General features: G+C 44.0%; 1 protein-coding gene across 3 annotated transcripts in view; it reads right to left on the bottom strand.

Moving 5' to 3' along the window:
* Positions 1–27166, bottom strand: part of GRID1 (glutamate ionotropic receptor delta type subunit 1) — a 793647-nt gene that overhangs the window by 454417 nt on the left and 312064 nt on the right. The window contains exon 5 of one of the 3 annotated variants that reach the window (XM_054522339.2): positions 7492–7593. The exons of the other annotated variants lie outside the window; for them this stretch is intronic. Within the exon in view, the coding sequence (XP_054378314.1) occupies positions 7492–7593 (102 nt within the window). The remainder of the gene's footprint in view (positions 1–7491; positions 7594–27166) is intronic. 3 annotated transcript variants of the gene reach the window in all.

The following is a 27166-nucleotide window of genomic DNA, read 5'->3' as shown; positions in this document are numbered from 1 at the left end:
CAAATCTGAGCCAGGTGAGGGCTCCTCCCAAAAGTTAGTTTCCCTTGTTCTGAGCCCTACCTCTCTGGCTGGCTGCAACCCAGACTTGCTTCTGTCCACAACTCTGCTTCCCAGCAGCCTCACAGTTAGCCAGCTGGGCAGAGCCTCTCCTCCCTGCCCCTAGTGGTTTCCTGCCCCATCACTCACTTCTGGTCCAGCATGCAAGGGTCTGCCTGCCCCTGGCCCAGGAAAACAGTGGATGGGTATTCCCACCCCTATCTGCCAAGAAAACACTCAAACAGGGAAAACATCCACAGAGCAGATGAGATGAGGCCAGTCATCCTAGGATGTCATCTGGGCCCCAGGAGTCTTTATACCAGGCTAATTCCAGGAAAGCTAGTCTAAGGAGTTTGCAGTGTCAGTCCCAGTGTTAGTCTCCCAACCACACACATGGTTTGAAACTGCTTTAAACAGGAATCATGTGATAAGAGAGGCTCAAAGTGCAGCAACATGTCCCCATGTGGCCAGAACAGTTTGCAAGGAAGCAGCCCTGATGGAGAAATCAGTCCACAGAGGCTGGATTCAAATCCTGGCCCCCTCTCACCAGCTCTGTGACCCGGACACATGGCTTCCCCTGGCTGAGCTGCAGACCACAAATAGTAACAGTACCAAGTCTTCCTTTTGGGAGCACTAGGTAATATAATGCATGTAAATGTAGTGGTTATGATGGTTTGCTCGTTTCTGAAGCATTGTCCTGCTATCAAAACTATGCAGCTCAAGTGCAGAGACCAGGCCTTGAATACGAGTGATTCCAACAAGAGTGACTTGACTCACTTGACTCCTCACTTCCTAATGATCACAAGCAGCCTTATTAGAATTGGCTTCCCCTTTGTAGCTTTCCTACGATGGTAGTCACAATCAAGGGGTTCCACCAATTGGGAGCACATTCTATGTACCACGTGCTTTCCAAATGCTGTCATTTCTACCCCAACCACAACCCCAAAACAGGAGCCATTATCTCCTCGGTTTACAAATAAGAAAACAGACTCAGAGAGGGTGGATGTTTCCTTCAGGTGTCATACATATAGTAAGTGGCAGGACTGAACTTTGAACCTGGAGCAGAACCTGATATCTGTGCCCTGCACTGTGTATACAAGCGGATATCATGCAGCTCAGCCAGGGTGAGACTTCAGCCTGGACAGTGGGACTTCTCCCTGTGAATAGATAATCAACCCAGTTTTGGGACCTGGAATAATGCCTCTGGCCCAATCACTCCCCTAGAACTCCAGTAAAATTGAATTTTGAGCCTGCAAAATTGAAAAACACACCTCTGTTCTGAGGAACCTGCCTCTAAGCCCTGTGCCTCAGGGTACAGTCCTTCTGTGCCCTGGGGCAGGGAAGCAGCCACCTTCCAAGGCCACACTACCCTCTGGCTTGCTCCTACAGCAAGACCTTCACTGGCACTGCCCTCAAGGCCCAAGGGGTTGTTGCTAACATGCACAACACAAACCCATCCAATCCCAGAGTTTTGATGATAATTCGCTCCAACTAACATATGTGCAACATCTATATTATTGCATAATTTATATACATTTCACACTATTTGTTTGGGATATAAGCACCACACCACAAACTATTTGCATATAGATGGAGAGTTATAAACATATGCTTGTATTTGATGAGTAATATCTGAAACACACACACATACATATTGCTCTTACAAGCGCAGAAATGCTTGCTTTCTGCCACAACTTCAAGTGCACAGTGATCCTTTAACAGTTTGTTAATTTTCAAAATTTACAATACTGAATTGCCCATTTCTGAACATATAAATGATTTTCAACTGCTTGATGAGCTGTGGCTGCCAAGTTTCAGAGGAATGGAGGATGAGGGTTTCAAGCAGCTTTACTTCAGAGAAGGTAGGACTCAGGCTCACTTTTGTTGAAATCTCCACTGGTGCTGGCTGTCAAAGAGAAAGCCATTCCTTCGATACAGTTTGCCATCTACAACCAAGTCAACTACGTCAGTGACAAAAACCTAATATGTACTTAACAAACACACACTCAGCTTCTACTCTTTGCCAGACACTGTACTCAGCATAGGGGACCCAGAATTGAACCTAACTGGTGAGAAGCAGCCCAGACCTACCCTGGAGCCAGCACATAGTAAACGCTCAATAAACGACAGTGGCTATGCTGGATGACCAGAGACTGGTGCTTATGGTGGCAGGTCCAGCCCTCATGTGGAGATGTGTGGGGTGTGAATCCCAGTTCAGCACATGCTGGCCTGGGACTGGAGAAAATGCATGACATGCTCTCAGCCTCTGTTCCTGGCCTGTAAAGTAGGACAGCACCACTCTCACAGCTGCTGTGGAGACAAAGAAACAACCTGTCTAAAGCATGCTGGGCTAAGTCTGGCCCACAGTGGGGCCACGGGAGGCAGGACAAAGAGCTCCACTCAGAAGGAGCAGCCTGTCTTGAGGGTCTCCTGGAGTAAAATCCCAGACTTCTCTATCTGATTATTTTCTAATTGTGGTGAAATACACATGACATAAAATCCATAATTGTAATCATTTAAAGTATAAGATGCCACAGCATTTAATACATCAACAGTGTCTAGTTCTGGAATATTTTTATCACCCCCAAAGGAAAATCTTATATCCATTAGCAGTCATTCTCCATTTTCCTTTCTCCTCAGCCCCTGCAACCACTCATTGCTCTCTGTCTCCATGGATTTGCCTGCTGGACATTTCATATTAATGCAGTCATGGGATAGTGGTCCTTTTTTGCCTGGTTTCTTTCACTTAGAATAATGTGTTCAAGTTTTATCCAAGCTGTAACATGTGTCAGAACTGCATTCCTTCTCAGGGCTAAATACTATTTCATTGTATGGATATGCCACATTCTATTTATCCATTGAGCAGCTGACAAATATTTGAATTGCTTCCATTTTTTGGCTGTTGTGAACAGTGCTGCTATGAAACCCTTACCTGATTTTAGTGGCTGAGACAGCTTTAGTTCCAGTTTTTCAGGTGTTATATTCCTGAACTCAGATCATCATATCCTGCTTAGGGAGTCTGGAGCTGCTTCTCCCAAGGTCCGTTTGAGACCAAGTTTCCTTCAGGAAAAGCCACAGCCAACGGCTTCCAGTCACATACATTGTTTGCCTTTGTTTTGCCTACACATCAGACATCTTGTTTCCTCAGCTCAGGTTTCCTAATTGATTTATTGGCATAAAATCAACACTCACATTATCACAACAGTCATTACAGAAACTGCTCATCATTAACCTGTACCTATTACCATCATGAATTTCTCATTGGCTGTATATAGACAAGAGAATAAACATTGATGAACACCGGGTTTGTACCACGCTCTGTGCTGGCTCCTTTATGTACATCATCTGACTAATCCTTCTAACCATTCCTGGAGGTAAGAGTTAATATCCCGTGATGTATGGATGAGAAAATTCAGGCTCAAAGAGGTGAGGGGACTCTTCTCAAATTACACATCTCACAAGACGCTGAGATGCCATTCATTCACCAGGTGTGTGTGGCTCCAAAGCTGCCTCCTGCAACTCCACCCAATACTTCCTTGACGAATAATTATGAGCAAGGAGCCACCTTAGCCTGCTCCCACTGCATATGTGTGCTGCCCCCATCAAACTGTGCACTACAGCAGCTGTGTGAGTAATCAAAGCTTCAATCTTTGTATGCTGTTTGGGGGCAACTCTGCCCCTTTCATTCTGGGGAGGTTATGGAATTTTATATACTCATCAAGGCTGTGGAATTAAGGTCCCAGGCCATGGGATTAGAAGCCAGGGTCACTGGTATGGACTGATTTACTGTCTGACTTCAGGTGAGTCAGTCCACCGAACTGAACTGGCCCTGGTCTTCCTACAACAAAACAGGTATCTGTTATCTGCCCTGGAATGCTCTAGAAATGATGAGAACTATCTTTAGATATTGGGATCTTTAAATATTCATGTGCAGATTCACATGGAACAGCTGGGCTCAAACCTAGAGAAGAGGGGAGCATGTGACGCTCAGTCTTTACCAGAGATGACTTGCTCAGGACAGCCAGGGCTCCCCTCAGCATACCTCTTAGCCAGTGCCCAGGGCACTGGAGTATCCACCCTTCTCTCTGAAAAGCCACCTGGTAGGAGGGACTCTGGGAAAGGGCCATTTTCATCTCAAATGACAGGTTTGTAACTAAATAAAAATTGTGTCATCATAAGCAAAATATTTATACTTAAAAAAAGTCCCAGCTCTTCTAGTAGACTTCCAAATTGTAAAATCTAAAGGTAAGATATGTCCCATGAATTCTGAAGGGTGGGAGGCAAGAAAGCTGATTGCTTTATGCTCCCCACTTAGCCCTTACAGCAACCCTTCTGATACCAGTCCCCAGATCCCTTCTCCTCCCTTAAGCATCCCTCTAATGCTATACTATGGCTATGCACAGTGTCTATGTGCTGGTGCGTCGCCAGGTGTACCTGCAGCTCCAGCCTCTCCTCTCATCTCCAGCATAGTAGATCCAGCTGCCTCCTTCAAGCTTCTAATTGGATTTATCAAATTTAACATTTCCAAAAACACACTGGTTTCTACTTCCCCCCAAAACCCACTCCTCTCTCCTCCTTGTCATTGTAGCAAATGGTCTCACCATTCTTATAACTCAGGCCAAAAGTGATGACACTGTCCTTGACTCTTCTCTGAAGACTGACATCCAAGCTCTAAGCAGATTCTGTCAATCTGCCTTCAAAATACATCCAAAATCTAGGAGAGGATCACCCAACTCACAGGTATTTGAGAATATGAACCCATGTCTGAGCTCACCTTTAAGAGGTCTTATCTAAGATTCCTTGTGGAACAGAGTTCCATCAAAGCCAATCAAAAGGCCTAATAATCATTCTTGTACTTTATGCAAATAATCATGCCAAGTATAAGGCTAAAGTTTATTCTATGAACAACATGTCCCATCATAATTTGTTTTTACCAAAAATGAGGACTGGAGAGAGAAATTATACTCCAAAGTTTATCATACATTTGTCATTAAATCCTAGTCACATTAATTATTTTTAAGCTTTTTGCCTACATTTAGACTAACCTTGCTTATTCTTGTGAATCTAGTGGTGATCTTCTGCAGCTTGAAAGAAACAAAAAGGGATAGGTAACATAGAAATCTGGATCAATATGCTAGTTCTGGGCAATTAACCTGCAAATTCTGCCAGGTAATGAAAGTGAGTAGGGTGTCCATAACCCGGAGGTTTCTTTGTTTGGGAAAATAAAACCAAGGAACTTCATAGACCCCCAGAAGGAAATTCTATATCTTGGCAAGTAAAATTTTAGATGGAAATAATTTACTATGTTACTCTTGCAGGAATTGCTATACTTACTCTACTATTTGCAGTAGAGCTATACACGGTAGCACCTTCTAACTGAAATATTGGACAGAGAGTTTCCATTGCTGTAGAATTTTGCTTAATTCTTGTCTTTAAAGAAGGGATAATAGTTACCAACAAAAAGGAAGCATGAAAGTTTTACTATCACTGAGTCTACTAGAACTTCTTATTGGTTTTGGTAGTATGTCACACCCTGGCTATGTAAAGAAGGTTATAAAGGAAAGAGATTTTATATAAGAAAGGATCTTGTATGGTAAATGCTTTTCCTAAAGAGAACGGTTGGTTTAAAACAAGGATATTTAGGGCAAGACAGAAGGTTTAAGCATGTCTTAGATGGTCTATGGAAGTCATGAAGGGATTAATAATTGCAGGAAAGATTCCCCAAAGGTTAACACTAAAGTTTCTCTAGCTACCCAAATCCAATACCATTTATCCTAAAACGAATGTTACTTGTATACTAACGTTTCAGCTACATCTGGTGGAGGCAAAACAGTGTTACTACCCATCAGAATGGTTGACAGCAATCAAACTCCAAAGGGTGCTGCAGATAGAACCATGCATGCACATGCCTTCTTCCAGGGACCCTTAGATCAACCCCAGGAGGAGCCCTAGCTGCTATTATGCACATGATGCCCCTTTTCAGCAGTAAGTAGCCAGAAAGAGTCATCATCCAACACTCCCTAACAGCAGTTAGGGTTACCACTCCAGAGTGGGGAATGATATAGGAGTAAAGAAGAAATCACTTAGGCAGATAGTAAGGGCATGGGAGTCCTCACTAAGGCTTTCCTTTTTAATGAAAGGCAGCTCCAAATCATTTTCTAAAAAAGAGCAGCCTGTAAAGTCAGGCTGCAGACATAGACAAGCAAGCTGGGAGCTTGCACGGGTGAATGCCAGCAGGAACTAGGGACTAGACATGTTCAAGATGGTGGCTCCATCTTCCTTCTCTTTGCCAGTCATGTGTACAGTAAGGAGCAAACAAGATGGTGCCTTCCGTGTGCACTATGTAAACATCATACCTGATCAAACCAATCTGTGAGCTGTATGTAAATCAGACACCGCCTCCTCAAACCCACCTATAAAATCTGGCACATTTGCCACCAGCTGGTCCTTTCCACTTGGAGACCCTCGTTTCTATAGAGAGAGCTGTTTCTCTTTCTCTTTTCTCCTGCCTATTAAACCTCCACTCCTAAATGGAAAAAAAATCCAAAATATAAAGAAAATATGATGCATATACACTAGGTAATACCGTGCAGCCATACAAAAGCACAAAATCATATCCTTTGCAGCAACATGGATGCAGCTGGAGGCCATTATTCTAAGCAAACTGATGCAAAAACAGAAAACCAAATATGGCATGTTCTCACTTACAAGGGGGAACTAAATGTTGAGTACACATGGAAACAAAGATGGGAACAATAAACCCTGTGGACTTCAAAAGAGGGGGCAGGAGGTGGAGGGTCAAGGGTTGAAAAACTACCTATGGGGTACTGTGTTCACTACTTAGGTGACAGGATCATTAGATGCCCAAACCTCAACATGATGCAATATACCCACATAACAAACCTGCACATGTACCCTCTGAATCTAAAATAACAAAAATAACAAAAAAGCAAAATGCATCCAGAACCTGACCACTGTTTAGGTTTTCCACCTCTGCCCCCCTCGTCAAAGCCCCTACCACCTCTTGCCTGGGTTGCTTCCACAGTGTTCTCAAAGGCATCCTTCCTTTCCCTTCTCCCACCATGGTCTGTTCTTCACAGCAGCTCTGCTCCAAACTCTCTAACAGCTTCCATCTTAAAGTACATTTCTTTGTACTTTTGTAATTTCTTTACAAAGTCCCACAAAGCCCTACCTGACCTGCTGCCAAGGTGTTTCTTGCATATGGCAAATACACCCCTGCTCAGAGTCTTTGCACTGGCTGTTCCCTCTGCCTAGATGTTCTTCCCCTACGTCCCATTGGTTCATTCTGTCACCACCTTCAGGCCTCTCAAATGCCCCCATGTCAGAGGGGCCTTCCCTCCCCTCCCCACCTTTCTGTAATATGACCTTCACCCCTATCTTTTCCCCTTACTCATCTTCACCATATTTATATCTATGTGGTTATCTGGTTGTTACCTGTCCCACTTCACTGCAATGTAGGCTCCATGACAAAGGGGGCTTAGTCTGGCTTGTGGCCGTCTCTCTCTGAATGGCATGTAATAGGTGCTCATTAAATATCTGTGAGAAGGAGGGAGAAGAAATTTTGCAAACATGAAAATTCAAGCCCAGAAACTTAAGCTTTCCAAGATTCAAACAGCTAGAAGACAGAGAAGCTGGAATAGAAGCCTGGCCCACCCAGCTCTGTGGCCTTTGCTCTTTCTTCAATAATGAATTGCCTCTTTGGACCACATTCTTTGCAAAAATTGAAATCACTGTCCTGAGTCAAGCAGAAGAGCTGGAGACAGATGTAATTTCCAAGAAAAATGTGAGAAGTAAATGTTATGGTAACAAATTGCCCATGATCTAATCATCATCATCAAACACTTCTATTAAGGGCCATGAGCACTTGCTGCCCGGCTTGGCATGCTCCTCAGAGGGAGAGAGGAGCTAGAACAGCAGGTCATGGAAGCCCATGAGGATGAATGATGCTTCAGTCTCTGGGTCATCCAAGGAGTGGGAAGAAAACAAGAGTTGGAGAAGGCTGGGAATTGGATGTAGATGAGATAAGAAGTGGACTTCACTTTCAAAAGCACAATCAAAGTCTGCACGGAGACCACCTGAAGCCCTTGCAGGGGGGCAGCAGTCTTGCCTGCAGAAGTGTGGACTATAAGACAGCCCCAAGGAACACCCAGACAGAAAGGAACCTCTGTGTCTCCCCATAGTCCCAGGCAGATGGGCCACCCGGAGCCCTCTCAGTTGGCCACTGGGCCTCCAGACTGGACAGGGCTCCAGGCCAGCAAGAATGTCAGCTCTCTCTCCCATTACACCCACAGAACCAGTGGCTCACTAGGTGTCCTAACAAGATGGAAATGGTAACCAGTCCTACCATAGCAACAAGTGCCCAATTCCCACCAACCAGCTCCAGTGTTAAACATGCTGGCTGCATTCCCCCTGAGTTAAGGAAAAAGAAGGATGCCAATCAGACGGTGTCACCCTGTGTCACCTCATCCACATTGACCCTGGGGCTGCCCCTAGGGAAATTGAGGATTCTGTGTCTACACTTGGATTCATTGAAAAAAGTCTTCAGGGGACAGTGTTATTCAAATTTACAACTTCAGAATTATAAATTAGCTTATTTTAAGTAAACTTACCCTTCAGAGTAATCAAATGGAAAGCCTACAGCTCCCGCTATGTTGTTAATATTTTATTTTTTAATGAGGTACTTATAGATGTGCTAATGCAGCTAATGGCATCGAGGTAACAGATGTCCTTGTGAGTTGCCCAGAAAAAGGGAAAAGTTTAATGCTGAATTGAGAGTGTTAAATTCCGTGTGTGTGTGTGTGAGTATGTGTGTGCAGAATATCAAATATATAAATATTTTTAAACAAGATCTGTATTTCATTTTCAAAAGTAACCAAAGAAGGCAAATGGAGGGAAAGACACCAAAATTTACCCACCAGCTGCTAATGGCAGGCATTCTGTCAGGCCCTGCACAGACATCACCTCACTGAATCTTTCCAGAAGCCTGGTGGGTTTAGCTGTCTCCATTTTAGAGGGGAGGAAAATGAAGGCTCCAAGCAGTTGCCCATAGTCACTCAGACTGTAAGTGATAGAGAAAGAATTCAAATCCATTTCTGACTAGTTCTAAAGCAAACATTCTTTCCGCAATACCACACTGCTTCCCGGGAACCAGTTGAGGCTTTGCTTCCTGGTAAGGGGCCTTCCCTGGGCTCCCCTGGCATCTAGGATGTCCCCTGTAATCATTTTATCATGTGATTACAATTACAATGATCTGTTTCCTCTTTGGCCTGCCTTATTGGAGTGTGAGAGTTTTTGAAAATAAGGGCCTTGTCTATCTTTTCCTCAGATTGTGCCTAGATGAACAGATGTATGAACAGATGGGCAGGCAAGTGGATGGAGGGATGGATGGACCTATGATGAATGGATGCAATGAATGCATAGATCAATGGGTTGGTGGATGGATGGATGGATGAATGGATAGATCAGTGGATTGGTGGATGGATGGATGGATGGATGGATGGATGGATGGATGGATGGTTGGATGGATGAATGGTGGGTGGATGGATAAGTATACAGGTATATGGAATCACTGGGGACTTACTAAATCAAGGATCTAGGCTCCAGGGAGCACAGTCATTTGGAAAGGAGGTTTTTGGGACTGGGCTCTCTTTGGGACAAGATCTCTCTCCCTGGTCAGTGTCTATAACCACCCTCTCACTAGCAGCCTTGATTTTCCCTAATCAGTTCTAACAGGCCTGTTATCCCTTCATCATAGCTGGGGCTGAGATTTTACCTAACAGTTCAGGGGTAGATTTCTCTGGAAAGGGAAGCTCCATGCTAACAGATGTTATTCTTACTCATAGAGCTTTCTAATCCCCTCCTTAGTCGTGCTGAATTATTTGACTCAACGATATCCTGCAGGATTGAGTTCCAAAGGTTGATTAATAATATGTTGCCAAAAAAGGGTATCTATTTTAAATTTGCAGCCTTTTAATTTCATCAAGTGCCCTCTTGACTATGAAAGCATGGATGGTAGAGACTGTGCTGTGCAGGATCCAGCTCCAGACAGGTGCTCACAGGTCCCAGCAGAGGAGGCACTGGCCACACAAGCACCATCCACTGTGTCCAGAGTCAAAGCAGGCTGGCAGCACAGAGCAGGTCTATGAAGGGTTCCCAGAGTCCCCTCTCAGTGCAGGACTTTTTGTACATTCAATAAATATTTTATTGGTGACCACTGGTGCCAGGCCTTGGGCTAGGCACTAGGTGTGCTTTGGTGAACAAAACAGCATGGTCAAGGAGGGAGACAGATAATGAGCATTAAAGTAAATAAGTAAATATGTTTATAATATAATATAATATGGAACATAAATCTATAAATAAATAGATATAAGGTGAGATACACATGCCCAGTGAAAATAGCAGGTGCTTTAACAGAATAAAATAGGGGTGGTAAAATATGGGGAAATATCAGCACACTGGCACCATCAAACACTTGGAATGGGAGGCTCAGGCCAAAGCTTTTGAGAGCGCCCTGCAGCCCACCTCAAGTGGACCTGGGTGTGTCTTCAAAAGGCAGGACTGTGAGGGCACATCACCAAATGCATTACAATCACTTAGGAAAAAGGGAGGGGAGGTGATCAGCCTGGTATATGGAGAAGGAAGCCCAGAGAAACAGAAGTCACAGAACTCATGCAATGCAATCGGGGGAAAGGTGTGTAGGACCCCAGGCCCTAGCCTGCTGAGCCCTGGGCAGACCAGTCCTGGGTGGCTACGACAAGGGACATTACCACTCTAAGACAGTCCACCTTAGGCTGGGCAGACTCTCCATGAGGCCATCAGATGCTGTCCTGGGATTTCTGGCTTTGGGTCACACATGGCTTTTCTTGGCTGGTTGCAGTGGGTTTGTCCCTGGAAAGGAAGTCCTTCTAAATGTACTGACAAAATCGAGCTTTGAGGCTATCAGTCCAAATGCCCAACCCTGCACCCTGGCAGATTTCCCAAGGAATGCTACCATCTGAGAAGTTTTGGAAGGCAGCCGCAGGCACTGTGACCACATCCCCGTTCCCCTGTTCACCTCGAGCCTGTCACCTCCAGCCCCAAGAAGGACCAGCCAGAGGTCCAGAACTGATTCCTCCGAAGGGCCAGGATACCCTCCTGTGGCCCTGTTCTGCCTCCCTGTCCCTGAAGGGCTCAGAAGCAAAAGGCTTCAGTGCCACCCTGTGAGACCTTCTCACTGCAACACGGTGAGAGTGTCCACCAGCTGACAAGCAGGAAGGCCCTCCACCACCCACTTGGTGAAAAAGGAGTAGACGGGGACTTCCGGCCTTACAGAGCAGATGAGGATCGACTGAAACACACACTTGTGACCCAGGTAACCCAGACGCCAGCCCACAGCTTCTGCAGCCTGGAGGGAACACTCCAGTCCCCCGCACCCTGCCACTTCCCATTAGTGGTTAAAACAATGTAGGCTACATTACAAATCAAAATAAGCAACAGTGCATTTTATAATTAGCCGTAACTTGACAAATTAATTAGTACAACAGCACAGTGTGTTCCCTGAAGCATGGCTCACTATATTTTGCTTAGAGAATATATGTCACAAATTACAGATGTGTTATTCAAGGTACTTATGCAATCAGAGTGAATTCTAAAGGTGCCCTTTTGATACCACTTTCTGGAATGGAAAAAGGGGCTTAAGGTAGCTAGAAATATCATCAAACCTGCCATCCAAGCTTTAAGCAACAAAGGTACTTGCAAAGATGTGCTTCTTTTCCAGAAAGGGGAACCAAGGCTGTCAAGGACCAAGATCTGGCTTTGGAAAGAGTTAGTCACACTTTATTACTTAGGTGGTGTGAAATAAGGGAACATCCGGGCCTCAAAAAGCAGGGAGCCTGATGATCAAGAACATGCAAGGCTGGAATCCTAACTGCCATCTAGCAGCTGTGTGGTGTCAGGCAAGTTTCTCATCCAGAAAAGGATATAGTAATAATAATACCCACCTTGCAGAGTTACTGTGAGGACTGATGTGCTACTTTATGCAAAGTGTTTAGACCAGGGTCTGTTCCATAGGAAGAAATCAATAAAAATTGCTACTATTATTCTAAGATGCACTTCCCTTAGAAGGTTCAAGAGGTTATTGTCTTAGGAAGCCTTGAGGTTGGGGCTAAGATGCACTACAGAGACATCCCTTTCCCCAGGGACAGGCCTAGTATTAGTCTTGTTAGTTCAGAAACTCAGAAACTGCTTATCTTTGAGGAATAACCAAGTTCAAAGAAATAGATGCATACACCAAAAAAATAAAATAAAATAAAAAACAATGAGTGGGGTGGCAGTGAGAGCTATGGTCAATGGTGTGTTGGTAAATGTTTAACATCCAGCTCTTGGGTGGGCGTGGGAAGCCCTGAGTTGTGCATTTGCTGGTTTCCATGCTATAAATACGGCCACTGTATGGGCTGAATGTGTCCCCTCAAAATTCATACGTTAAAGGCCTAATCCTCAGTACTTTGGAATGAAAATGTATATGGAGATAGGATCTTTAAAGAGGTGGTTAAGTTAAAACGAGGTCATTAGGGTGGGCCCTAATCCAATACGACTGGTGTCCTTATAAGAAAAGGAGATTAGGACACAGACACTCATAAGGAAGATCACATGAAGACATAGGGAGAAGATAACATGCACAATCTAAGGAGAGAGGCCTCAGGAGAAACCAACCCTGCCGACACCTGGATTTTGAACTCCTAGCCTCCAGAACTGTGAGACAATAAATTCTGTTGTTTAAGCCTCCTGATCTGTGGTGCTTTGATATGGTAGCCCCAGCACACTGATACTCCCACCGTGGCCAATTTCAAGCTATCAATGTAATGTCTCCAAGTGATACACCATTGGAAGAGATGCATATGATTGGCTCCCATGAACAGATACAAGCCAGGTACAATTACAAACACCAGCTAAATCTGAGACTCAGATTGGAATCTTGTATCCACTGGACATGCTACAGTCTTTTCTTAGAGGTACAGCTCCTGGGCTGCTGAATCAGAAGCAAGAGGTGACTAATGGGACAAGGGGACTTAGCCAAATGTACAATCATGTGCAGAGCTGCCATGTTTGCTCATGAGCTTGAAAGCCCATTAGCTTTCAGGTGCTATGCCCTAAACAGGTGATGACACTGCCAGTGAAACCATACCCTGGAAGTCCAGGGATCAAGCTCCAGGCCCCTTTCCACTGTGTTCAGACACACATGGCCAACATTGGCCTCTGAAATTCCTCTTTGTCTTTTCTTCTGGGCAGACAAACCTCTACTTCCACTTCTCAGTCCTTCTAAATATCCCATCGTGTCATCTCTCTGTAACGTAACTTTGTGCATGTCTGTGAGGATCTATTGTGTGTTGGCTAAAGTGATGACTCGCAGAAGATGGTCTTATTTCTGATTTCCTAGTTCTTGAAGTAGGGGAGTCATCTCACAACAGCCCCCACCCTTCTCTTCAACAGGCTAAATTTGTAACTCTAAGCCCTGTTCCAAGCCAACGTTATCCTTGTGGTGAGCAAACCAAGCAACAAGCAAGGCCAGTCAATTTTGCTTTCCAAACAGGTCAGAAATCCACCCCTATTCTCTCCCACTTCTAGGGTATATCCCTACCACCACTTCTTTCCTTTAGGTCTTGAACATCTGCCAAGACTATTCCATTGTCTCCTAGCTAATCACTTTTCTTTCATCTCCCCGCTTCCCTTCCTTCCCTCCTATGCTCAACTAGAAAGAGAATCAGAATGCAAATAGGACCTTGTCATTCCTCACTCCTAACCTCTCTACGGTCATTTTCCCCTATTCCTCCACCCTCAACCTTGGAAGTTCTGGATTTCATGACAGAGCTCATGTCAATTCACCACTCTGTGAATAAATAGTTCCACTTAAAATTCCTTTTTGGTACCTACTGGACTACCTGGAACAGCTCCTCTTCACCCTTCAAAACCCCTTTCTGAGTTTTTCTAGCCCGTGTTAATGAATCATTATGAGGGACCGCTTGCTCCCTTTCCCCATGTTTTATCCCAGATTTTAAATAAGAAATTTTACCCCTTAAATGTATTTTTAAAAAGCTGTTGTCCTTTCCTTCACCTTTCACAAGCTTCTCTCCTTGGGAAGAGAAAGGTTTTACCTGCCTGGTGAGAAGGGAAGAGTTTGACACCCACTGGCTCACCTAACTCTAGTGTTGGCCAGCAAGAGTGAGTAGAAGGGCGAGCTGAGGCCCAGGCTGGGATCCCCCAGCAGTTGACCAAACAAGGATCACATCCACAGACCAACTGTCTCAACGCGTAGGGCCTCAGCAATGCATTTGTGGGGAAATAGTGGAAAATCCATTTTTGGTCTCAGCTCCAAAACAGGTCTTTAATCCATCAATAAAATAGAGACGTTTCTCTCTATCTCACGTGTATGTATGCTTCTGAATTAGTGCAGAACTCACAGAAGAGTCAGGTATGAATAATTAGCCCTTGGAAGCCAGAACTTGTGTGACAGGAAAAGACTAGCACATGGAGTGGTAATTATCTGTCAACTTGTCACTCTCCCCCTGTGGATCAGAAGCCCCTGGAGGAGAGGTCTGAGTCTTTTCTCCACAGAACGGGATGCAATCTGAGAAGCACTGAGTGCCTGCCGCATTTCAGGTGGGGCATCCACTGTTGTGGGGCCTGAAAAAGCAGAGTTAAGATGGTCTCTGGAAATGGGAATCCTTACACACTGTTGATGGGAATGTAAACGAGTATAGTCATCATGAAAAACAGTATGCAGTTTCCTCAAAAACTTAAAAATAGATCTACTGTATGACCCAGCAATCCAACTACTGGGTATATATCCAAAGGAAATAAAATCAGTATGTTGAAGAGATGCCTGCACGCCCATGTTTATTGCAGTGCTATTCACAATAGTCAAGATAAACTTAGTGCCCATCAATGGATGAACAGATAAAGAAAATGTGGTATGTATAAAACAGAATACTATTCAGCCATAAAAAATGATGAAATCTGTCATTTGTGACAACATGGATGAGTCATTACGTTAAGGGAATTAGCCGGGCACAGAAAGCCAAATACTACATGATCTCACTCATATCTTTAAAAAAAAAAAAAAAAAAAAAAAGCTCTTCTCATAGAAGTTGAGAGTAGAATTGTGGTTACCAGAGACTGAGGAGAAAAGGGCAAGGGGGAAACGAGAGGTTGGCCAATGAGTACAGTGTTACGTTTGTTATGTTAGATAGGAGGAATAAATTCTTCTGATCCATTGCAAAGTAGGGTGACTATAGCTAACAAGAGTGTATTGTATATTTCAAATAATTAAAAGAGAGAATTTTAAATGTTCCCACAACAAAGAAATGACCAATGTTTAAAGTGATGGATATGCTAATTACCCTGATCTGATAATTACACAATGTATGCAAGTGTTAAAACATCACACGGTACCCCCAAAATATGTACAATTATTATGTGTCGATTTTTTTTTAAAGTTGGTCTCTGGGCAACAGGATCCAAGTGCTCGGGCAGCCCAAGGTGGGGCTGTCCCCACAATGGTAGAATTCAGGTGCAGCTGCACAACCCAGCTCTCTCTGGGTTCTGCCTCCTTCTGCCTCTCCTCTCCTGCGCAGTTCCTGATACTTGTCCTCTTTCCCACTCAGCCTCTCTCTCACACTTGCTTACATGTGTCAAGCAAGATGTGGCTATCCATTTGTGTTGGTGCTAACCACTTCACTCCACCTATTCATACACATGGAGACCTCCCAGAGCTCCCTGGACCAGCCATTTTTAAGGCAGGTCTGCTGACATCTGTTTCCTGCAAACCAACCCAGGGTGTGAGTGGTTGGGCAGGCCCTTGAGCCCTACTGAGGCCTCCCGGAAGGCGTGAAGTCTTGCAAACACCACAACAACAGAGCAAAATGTGCATCTGCTTGCACCATTACTGCCTCCAAGGGCTTAGGGAGAAATGCAAGCGTGTTTGAGCTGCAAGTGCATTAGCCACACCCTGTTCCATGATCTACAAGAAAGTTGACCTTATTTAGAAACCTCCCTGGCCAATGCTGTGTATTGGGTAGAGACCTGGAACGAGGGGGCCTGCAGGTGCTGATGGATTGCTTTCCATAGTGGGGCCAGTCAGGGGTGCACCTGGAGCAGCCTGAGTATCCTGAGGAGTACAGGCTTGGGAATCACTCTTCCTGGGTTCAAAGCCCAGTCCCCCATCATTCTAGCTAGATAACCCAGGACAGGTCCCCTGACCATCAAGCCTCGGTTTCCTAATCTGTCAAATGTGTTGTGTCACTCAGAGCTATTACAATGTGTGAGACAGAACACTAACGTCAAGTCTGTGACCCAAGAGTCACTGTGTAAACCCCAAGATTATCAGCTTTGTCATCTGAAAGGAGGAGTGTGAGTGTAGAGCTGCCTGCTGGAGCCCTGACAATTTCCATCACTTTTCACCCAGGATGTTCACATGTCCCTTACCATGGATATCTGGCCTCATGCTGCCTGCTACTGAGGGCCCTGTCAGGCCTCCCACCTGGGTAGGTGAACCTTCCTCTCTTGCTGTCAGCTTTAACCTGCGGACTTATTTAAGGGGACCAATCAAAGCCAACCCTCTTGCTTAGTGGCAGCCCTTTCCCAACCACCAAGCTGAAAGAGGAACAGGTCCACCAGCTCCTCAGACAGCCCTCGCCATGCAAGGGGGAAACTAGGAGGGTCTCCAGAGGGGCCTTATGAGCGCTTCAGCCAAATTCTCTAAAGAAGTTCATCCAGTCCTTAAAGCCATCTTCCTTCCAGAAAGATGGCTTTCTCAATCCCCCCTGGGACAGACAGGAGGTTTTTCTGTGTCCTTGGACTCTCTCCTCAGCTGAGAGAAGTCAGCCTGGCCTGATACTCAGGCCTCTGGCCCCACAGACTCCAGGATCACAGCCCAAGAGGATGCTGAAGACCGGGAGGCTCCATGAGAGCCAGGGAAGCCTCTGGGTGCACAGTGTGGGCCACAGTACCTGGAGGAAAGGGATACTAGGAAGAGGGGCTTGACCAGGAGAGATAAAGCCCCACCTGAGCAGAGTCCCAGGACCAAGGGAAGAGCAGGGGCTCTGTGGGCATCAACTGGGAGCTCAGTGGTCCAAGAAGCTTCTGGAGCATGGGGGCCTGGAAATAGCACGGGGTATTGTAACACCCAAACTGTAGGCTAACAGCAAACTCAAGACCTACAGGATGCACCAAAGAACTCCACAGGAACCAGGGGACCTGCCAGGAGGAGGTGGTGGCCCTGCCCTTGCTTGAATGGCCAAGCTGTGCTCAGAGCATCTTCATCTTTATCTCTGAGCATCATAGAAAGCCCAAGATGCCAACACAGAGAAAAAACTTTCTGAGAAGCCATCAAGATGTCTATTCTAGCCTGGGCACAGTGGCTCACACTTGCAATCCTAGTGCTTTTGGAGGCTGAGGCAATAGCATCACTAAAGCCCAGGAGTTTGAGATCAGCCAGGGCAACATAGTAAGACCCCATGTCTACAAAAAAGTAAAAAATTAGCTGGGCATGGTGGTGTGTGCCTGTATTCCCAGCTACTCGGGAGGCTGAGGTGGAAGGATCCCTTGAGCCAGTGAGGTCAAGGCAGCAGCGAGCCGAGATCAATCACTCCACTGCAATCCAGCCTGGGTGACAGAGCAAGACTGTGTTTCCAAAAAAAAAAGAAAGTGTCTATTTTATCAGACAGCAGAGAGTGGAGTTACATACCTTCGTACACACAAAGACATACCTGAAATCCCCAACTGGGGAACATTCTCCCCAGCCCCAACCCCTTCATCACAGGCACCCAGCCAGGGACTTTCTCCCAGAACTCTCTCCTCTCTACCAGGCCTTGTCCTCCATCTCGCCAGACCCCTCAGAAGAAGGCTATCAAGAATGTGGAGACCAGACACTGGAAAAGAGCTCCCTCTTTACCTCGATGGAATTAGATCGACATAAGGCAGACCTTCCTGACAGCCAGGGGCATGGAGCTGCACCTGGAGGAAGCCAGGGAACCCAAGGCAGTCCTCCCCTGGGAGTGCATCCTGCAGGCCTGAGCCTGCAGCTCTCCTGCGGGCCTCTTGCTGGCAGCCTGGTGATCCTTGCCCTCATTACTGGCAGGCTGGGGCCCGGAGGAGCAGGAAAGGGCACAGGTGGGCAGGCTGCAAGCTATAGGTGACCTACCTTGGCTCTGCATCCAGCCAGAGCTTCAATCTGATCTCTGGCAAATTCACAGCTCAATTGAATTCAATAAAACCCCCTCTGGAACTGTACAATGCATCATAAATAATCCAACTACAGGATTTTTGAATACTTTTACAAATACAGTTTCTTCTCACATCCTCCATTTCTGTTTCCCAAATGTCAGCCCTTACACTGAATCTCACAAATCTACAAAAACTTGTATTTTCTAGAACTTTAAATAACTGGATCGTTACCTACAAGGTGAATTATCCCCAAGCGATATGAGCATGTGAGATTTCAAATTTCAGTGATGATTAATGCATGCCAATAGAAAATGAAAATGAAGTTCTTTTAACATGATCATTGAAAGACTTAATAAACATTACCTACATGTGCTCAATAGTAAGAAAGCAAGTTACAGATTATTATATAATACCAGTTTTACATCTGTTTTCAATAGTCCACTAAAGAAATGTCAGATATTTTACCAAGCCCCCACACAGAAACACTGCTCAAGATAGCAGGGTTTTTCAAGGTCAGGAAGTGAACTACACTGTGTTAAACTCCATCCCCAGAGTCTAGCAAGTGGCAAGCACATAATAAGTGTCATATAAATGTTTGCTGAATGAAGGGGTGAAGTGGCTAATGGCATTTCACTGCACTGTTTATTTTTAAAATTCTAGGTAAAGACCTGCTTCGTTTCCCTACTTGCTTGCTAATCATAGCGCATAAACTTATAAAACAGCATTGGCTTAATGGTTTTTGACATGCTAGTGAGTGACTTCACCTCGGTTATATTTTAATTGCTGGTCTTTTTGCTGGTCTTTCTGCAGTGCTAGAACTGGGACATTGCTGATCAACAGAAGATACCCGATTTGCTTAGTAAAGAAGAAGTAGGCATTCATAAAATCTACCCTCTCATCTGCATGTCCACCGAGGGTGAATTATAGCCCACCTGGTTTTCCAAGGGTCCCAAGACCTCAGCTCCCCTAAAAACCTTACTCAAAAGAGGCAAATCTATTTATCATATCACAGAGGTGCCATTACAGGGTTCCCCATGGAATCCACAACTCTTAGAGATGTGCAACCATGGTATGTGGCAGGGGAAGAGAAGCAACATGAGTGATTTCCAGGCTTCAGGGGACCTCGCAGAAATCACACATTTCTCTGCTAGAGGAGAAGCAATACCCTTTGTTCTTGGGTAGAATTTAGTGGCTCGTTTTGCAGGTTATCTCATACAAGCCAAAAGTATATTCTGTGTAGTCTGCCGAACTGGATGCTGTAGCAAGGAGCCCTGGTGGAGCGCAAGAGCATCCCAGGGCCCTGAGTCAGTGCCAGGCAGAATCACACAAACTCATTGCATATTCATTCCTCAGATGTTTATTGGCAACTACTATGTACCAGGCCCTCCTCTTGACACTGGGATGCAAGGACCACAAATCCTTGCTCCGGTGCAGCCTGCAATTTGGTGGAAATTGTTCATATGCAAAGAGTATGTAGCAAGTGTTGTCAAGAGTCAATACTCTTGATTTGTATTAACGCATTCAATCCACACAATAACACATTGTGGTATATTCTGTTATTGCTTCCAGTTTCACATGAGGAAACTGAGGCATGGGGAGGTCACTTGCCCAGGGTTATGCAACTATTAATGGCAGAGTTGGAATTCAAACCCTGACTCTGCTTCGGAAATCTTCACTTGCAACCACTGCAGTGGCTTTTTGGACCGAGGTCTCGAAGCACTGGGTGACCACATCTACACATGCTGGAGCAGTACTGCAGAGCAAAATGGACATACAATGTGTCGATCAACAGAGTAATATGGTAGGGGAAATTATTTTGACAAGTGAGACTGGGATTTTCCTTAGGAAGAGACATTTAGGGCAACAACAGATGAGTCATGTCAGTCTTCAGGGTAGCCTGGCTCCAAAGATTCAGAGGAGGGGAATGTGGCTTATATAATACAAGAGAAGCATATGGGGCTCCTGAGATCCTCTGGGAGGATGAAGATAAGCAAAAGAGATGGAGAGAGAGTTGGGAAAGAGAGTGAGAGAGCAAGATGGTGGAAGGAAGGCGAGGCACCGAGTGGTGGTTGACTGTCTCTGCACACTCCATCCAGCAAATCTTAAGGAACATCTATCAATCTTCATGACCAATTGTCATAATGACTGGTCATTGGTGTGAAGGCCGTTGTTATGGTTGGAAACAGAGGAGGACTAAGGTTCACACTGGGAAAGGTGTGGTGCAAGAGAGAGGCTGCACTGGCTGAAACCGTAGTTTAGAGAGAAAGGATGCCAGTGGTTTACAAACCCCTGGGGAGATCTGAATGAGCTTTCGACTTCCACTGGCCATGGACTTGAGGGGATTTTCAGGTGATTTTGAAGTAGGAGGTGGGGCTCAACTCTGGAGTCAGGGCTCAGACACCGGACCAAATTGAGGACTAGCTAAAACAGGGATGGGGCAGAAGCAGCTTTTAATAAGACACACCCACCGTTGTGCCATGTCAGTTTACCATTGCCATGGCAACACCCAGGAGTTACTGCCCCTTTCCATGGCAATGACCTGAAGACCCAGAAGTTACTACCCTTCCCCTAGAAATTTCTGCGTAAACTGCCCCCGAATCTACAAGTAATTAAAAGTAGGTGTGAATATGACTCCTGAACTGCTCTGAGCTGCTGATCTCAGCACACTGCCTGTGGAGCACCCTACTTTGCAGGAGCAGTCACGGAGCAGCACCACCACCAGAGCTGCAACACTGCTGCTTCCATAAAGCTGTTTTCTTCTACCCTACCACCAGCTTGCCCTTGAATTCTTTCCTGGGCAAATCCAGGAACCTTCATGAGCTAAGTCTCACTTGGGGCTTGCCTGTCCTATATCAATTTCACCTAGATCTTAGTGGCCTGTGGCTGAGTTCCAGGTTAATAGTCAGCATGATCACAGCAGGTAGACAATTACAAATTTCTCTCTTCATTCTCCTCCCAAAGTTTATTGCCCCCCATGAGTTGGTCTAATAAAGATTGGATATAACAGTTAACCCTAGATTCACCTTGACATCTGGATTCATCTCCCCATCCCACCAGAGGAAGAAGGGATTGTTATCTTGACAAGTGAAACTATCAAAAAAGAAATGCCAGTTGCTCATCTTGGACAATTATCCCTATAAAACTCACAACTTTTGATCACTCATGTGCAGTCTCTTTACATCTGTAAGTGCTTTGAATCCCAACGATAATGCCACAAATTTTTAAGCCCATTTCAAAAAAAAAAAAGACATAGAGACTCAGAGAGAACAAACGGTTAGAAAGCAGTCAAGTGGGGATACCACCTAGGTCTGCAGGGCAGCAAAAAGGCCACATGCGCTCCCCCAGCTCTCTCTAGTCAGGCAGTGGCCACACCAGAGGTTGCAGGACTTCTCCATGGCTCAGTACCATGTTCTCTGAGCATCAGAACAAATGATTGCCTTGAAACTAATTAGCTGCTCATTCTCAAAACTAATTAATCTTTGTTAAGCTCACTGAAGTCTCACCTTCAGTAACTGAAAATACCAAACTTAAGTTCATCATCAAAGACAGCTCCCCAGCAGGAAACATACTCATCTAAATGACAGCCTCCTGAGCTACCTGGGCCCTGGTGGGAGAAGGTAGTCTGGCAACAGGCAGAACTGTAATCCACGAGTGTGGAGCAGAGCCAACCCCTGCTTACACAGACTGGAGCTGGGCACACATTATTAAAACATAAGCTGAAAATCACTTATTCTGCTTTAGGTGATTAATAGAGTTGGCTTTTTCCTGGGACATAGAGGCAGCCCTGAGAAATGATGCAATTATTCCCAGTGAATGGGGATGTTAAGGGACTTGTTGCTAATATGGTGGTGTGTAAAATTTCATGGTTAATTAGTACTTTTGGGGGGAGCACCGCTACATTACCCAGCCTAAACAGAGTTCCTAACCCTGCCCTCTCCTTGCCTTCAAATTGTTATGAAGTAAACATGAAGGACTGAGGAGATCAAAGAAGCTCTGGGTTAATTGGAACACAGCAATGATGCTGGAGATGATTTTTGGGGTAATCTCGGAGGAGCCACCTCAGTGCCCTCCATGGTGCAGCAGAAGCACTCAGAGACGTGGTTTCTAGGGGAAAAAAAATGACTTTTAATCAAGACTAGGAAATGAAATTACGTGTCTAATTAGATAGAAACAACCACAAAACCACAAACTAGGGAGCTCGCTGTAATATTGAGCTTCTGTTCTCAGAGGTTAGCAAGAACTTAGGCGTAAACTCTGCTGATGAAGGCATTTGGATTTTTGTTCTCTGGCCGACTGAAACTTCCCAGAAGGAAAATAACAATTGTTTTGTACTCATTGGAAACACCCGATGTGGCAATGCAGTGACTGCATTCCCTTTGTCGGCTTCTGCTTTTTGCTCTCCTGGCCCTGACCTCAAGTTCACCATCCTTGCACACAATGAACATGTGTTCATTTTCCTCACTTTGGGAAGCAAATTCCAGATGCCCAGTGAAGAAGTCAAAGTATTTTGAGGTTCCAGGATCAGAGATCATCAGAAAGGGGCTCTATTTGCATTCATTTCATTTCAAGTTCATACGCATACGAAGCAGAGTACCATACTTTTTTAAATAGAGAATAGAAGCCATTGACTTCTTTGACCTCTAGAGGATCACTCGAGTGACCATCTTAGGTAAAAGTAGGGCAGAGAGGCTGCCACTCCTTTGGGATTGTGAGTCTATTTACATAATTACTTCCTCTGGAGCCTTCAAAACCTTACAGAGGCCTCTAAGAGAAGAGGAACCAAAACTCCAATTCCTGCAATTTAATATTCTAAGTTACAGGCACTTGTCAGGGGATGCCAGAGTGGCTCTTCCAGGTCCAGGAGCAGAGGCATGCCAAAAGATTTGGGAATAAAACCATTTCAAGGAAATGGAGATCCAGGCTAGGGGCCTGGGCTGAAGCTCCAGCACATGAGGTTCATGGCAACACTCCCAGCTGATGCTAAAGGCCTCTCCCCTCTGGAGCCAGGGATCTGGGTGAAGTGCTTGTGTTTGGAAATACCATGTGAAGGGGCAGAAGCTGAAAATGGTAGATCCACATGGCTTAAAGCCACATTCACTTTTTATTCGGACACATCCCACTGAAGACTCACCCTATTTATAGTGTCAACATGTAATAATAATAACATTATGGGACACTGGAGGACATGCTGGGAGGTTCGCAAGCTCAAAGGCCCTACAGACCTTGGCTGTTTGGTTCCTTCCCCTTTCTGAAGCTCAGTCCGTTCTCTACAAAATGGAAATGGTAATTCACCTGTCTCCCAGAATGAGTGCAAGAACTGAAACCAGAAAGAGCCCTTCTATGCATCAAGCCTTCTGCCAAGTTCCTACCTATGTTGTCTTGCTTTCTGTCATTCCATGAGCCTGGAGCTACCACTAGCCCTGTTTCACAGATGAGGAGAGGAGGCTCAGGGAAGTTAAGCAACTTGGTACTGAAGTCATTAGCCAGTAAACAGCAGAACTGAGAAGTGAACTCATGTATTGACAACAGGTCCAGGCCTGTCACCATCACATGATGCTGAGTGTCTGAGTAATTGACCAGGCACCCAGCAGCCTCTTAAGTGGCAGCCATAGCCTCATCCCCCTCTACTCCCACCAACATACTTTGATTAGATGAGTGGGATGGTGCAGGAGGATCTCTTACACATTGTATTGATCCATATCAAATTTTATCTTGTTAGACTTGACCCAACGTTCCAGCAGTGTAGATATTTTTGACCCATAAAATTTCCTCTTAAAGATATTATTTCCTGAATAAGAAGAACTGGCGGAGATGGGGCTACTATATGGCCCAGGAAAAGCCTGGCTTGATTGTGAGACTGGGGGACTGAATTAGAAAGCAAGTCCGGCTATGCCACACCAGGAAGAGACGTGCTTAGTCCCTGGATAAGGCAAAGGCTGCTTCTCACTGGCACTGAGAAAATCCAGTCATTACCCAGCAATGGGAACCCTGCCAGAATCAAGGTGACTCTAGATGACATTCATTTTCCAGGGCACTAGGCCTGTCGGTGGTTATGGCTGCATTCCTTGGCTTTGACTACCTCTGGGACCAGATTCATCCATGACTCTTACTTGTCCAAGCCTTTGAGAAATACATAACCTCCTCTTGGAGACAAATTTGGGCTCTGCCTGCAACTCACCTCTTCTTCTTCTTTTTGTCATCATTTAAGCCCAGCAAGCTATTGTCAGTGTTTCTTTAATAGAATGTCTATGTTGCCCCTTCCACAGCTGGTTTGCAAAGGTGAGACTCTCCTCCGTTCACAGGGACACATGTGTGTACATGTTAAACACCCACCAGAGAGCTCAATCTGATTTTCTGCTCATCCACCTTTGTCAAAATGTGTAGCAGGCAAAGGAGAAATGATGGGACCCATGCACACACACAAACCCAGGTGTGTTCCTACTAGACTCAGCCAGGCGTGATTCCACAGATGGCTCACAGGGATCACTGGAAAATCAAGTCAATACACTTAAGAGGGGTGACCAAGGAGACAGGGTGTCAATAACACTTTATAAGAAATGTCTGTGTTTCTAATATTTAGCCACTTAAGCATTTTAAAAGGAGGCACACAATTTATTTATTGGCAAAACCTATTTGGAATTTACAATGCTCAAAAGTATTTGTAAGAAGTATGTGTGTGTATATACGTAGTGTTTAGTATTAAATTAATAAATAATTTTACACATTTTAAACATTTATTTATTTAATAATGTGTGGGTAAGTTTTTAAATGTGTACCCATGGCTGAACTTGTATAAGAACTCTGAAAAACACATGAAGAAATGCTGATCCACTTCTGGTAAGCAAAAAACAGAAAATTTAACAAGAGTGCAGTACAAAATCAATATTAAAAGGTCAGTAATTCTCATAGTCAAACAATGATGAATTTGAAGATTTAGCAGAAGGGGAAAAATTTACAAACCCAGATAGCAAGATAAAATACCTAGGAATAAGCTGACCTCGACTGCATAAATCTGTATGAAGTCAGTCTCTTAAATAGCAGCAAAAAAGTGCAAAGAAAGGAATGAAAAACATGGAAAGATACACCAACTTCTTGGGTAGAACTCAATATCATAAAGATTGGCTTTCCCTAAACTATAATAACTTATAAATGTAAAGCAATTGCAATGGAATGTCAATAGGCTGTGTTTTGGGCACTAGATGAGCTGATTTTAAAACTCTAAAGGAAACACAATCATAAGAACCAGGAAAAAAAGTTAAAAAAAAAAAAGAATAGCTGGAGGTGCATAGAGACCTAATCATACCAAGTATTAAAATATACATATTATTGGGAGGCTGAGGCCAGAGAATCACTTGAACCCAGAAGACAGAGGTTGCAGTGAGCTGAGATCACGCCATTGCACTCCAGCCTGGGTAACCAGAGTGAAACTCCGTCTCAAAAAAAAAAATGTGTATATATATATTTCTATAAAAAAACATAAAATAAAGCTACAATAATTAAAACAGTGTGGTACAGACATGTGAAAGACCTCAGAAAGATCAATGAAACAGAACACCATTTCTAGAAATAGACTCACATATACACGAGATTTTAGTATACTATAAAATAACAATGAAAATCAATGAAGAGGAGATAAACTTTCAATAAACGGGATTTAGATAACTATACACCAAAAAAAAAAAAAAAAAAAAAAAAAAACCTTTAACAGGCCCTCAGATTTAAACGTTTAAAATGGAACCATAAAAATACTCGTAAGAAAAATGAGGGAAATATTTTACAACTTTGTACTAGGGAATGTTTTCCTATGAACTAAAATTCAGAAGTCATAAAACAAAAAGGAACCAATGATTTTACCATATATAAATCAAAACCTGTTTCATTAGGGAAAAGGCAAAAAAAAAATCAATGAACTGGTTCAATATTTTCAACACACGCCAAAAATCAAGGTATAAAATCCCTGCTATAAAGATTTCCCAAAAATCAGTAGAAAAATAGGCAAAGTACATGAACACATGTCTCACAGAAAATGAAATACAAATAACTCCTGAGCATGTGATAAGATGCTTAATCTTGTTCAAAAGAGAAATGCAAATTAAAACTGTGCTCTCATACTATTTTTATCCATCAGATTGGCAAAAATCCAAAAGTTTGATAACGCATTCTGTTGACAAAACTATGGAAAAACAGGCACGCTTATACATTGCTGGTGGGAATATAAATTGGCACAACCCTTCTGGAAGAGAATTTTGCAGTATCTACCAAAATTACAAATGCAAAAATCCTTTCACTCTGCAATTCCATTTTTATGTATTTATCTTTATAGATACACTTGCAAAAATGCAAACTGACCTAATTGCAAGATTATTCTATGCAGCACAATTTTTCATAGCACAAGAATGGGTGGAATCTAAATGTTATCATTAGGAAGCTGGTTAAGTAGGTTATGGCACACCTATACAATAAACTACTGTGCAGCTGAGAAAAATAGGCAAGCCTTTCTAATACAGAAATACCTCTTTTTTTAATTTTATTATTATTACACTTTCTTAAGACGTGTTATGGAATAAAAAAATCAATGTGAAGAAAAAGTATACATAGCATGCCTGTATTTGCATACAGAAGTGAAGGAATATGCATTTATACTCTTATCTGCTTATAATTATTTTAAAAATCTAGAAAATCCTCCTCTAAAAAATTAATAATATATTTATCTGAGGGAGTGGGGAGGGGTGAAATAGAGTGAAGCTTGGGAGAATTTTTACCCAATAGCTTTTTACACTGTTAATTTTTGAACGTTTTCAAAAATTAAATAAATATGTTAAAGTTATTTCTTCAAAGACAGGTGATATCTGTGGCCCTACCACCCTGAACATGCCTTGTCCCCTCTAATCTTGGAAGCTAAGCAGAGTTA

This window comes from Pongo abelii, chromosome 8 (genome assembly GCF_028885655.2).
Source record: "Pongo abelii isolate AG06213 chromosome 8, NHGRI_mPonAbe1-v2.0_pri, whole genome shotgun sequence".
Lineage (NCBI taxonomy): Eukaryota > Metazoa > Chordata > Mammalia > Primates > Hominidae > Pongo > Pongo abelii.
This window is presented reverse-complemented; position numbering and strand designations above follow the sequence as displayed.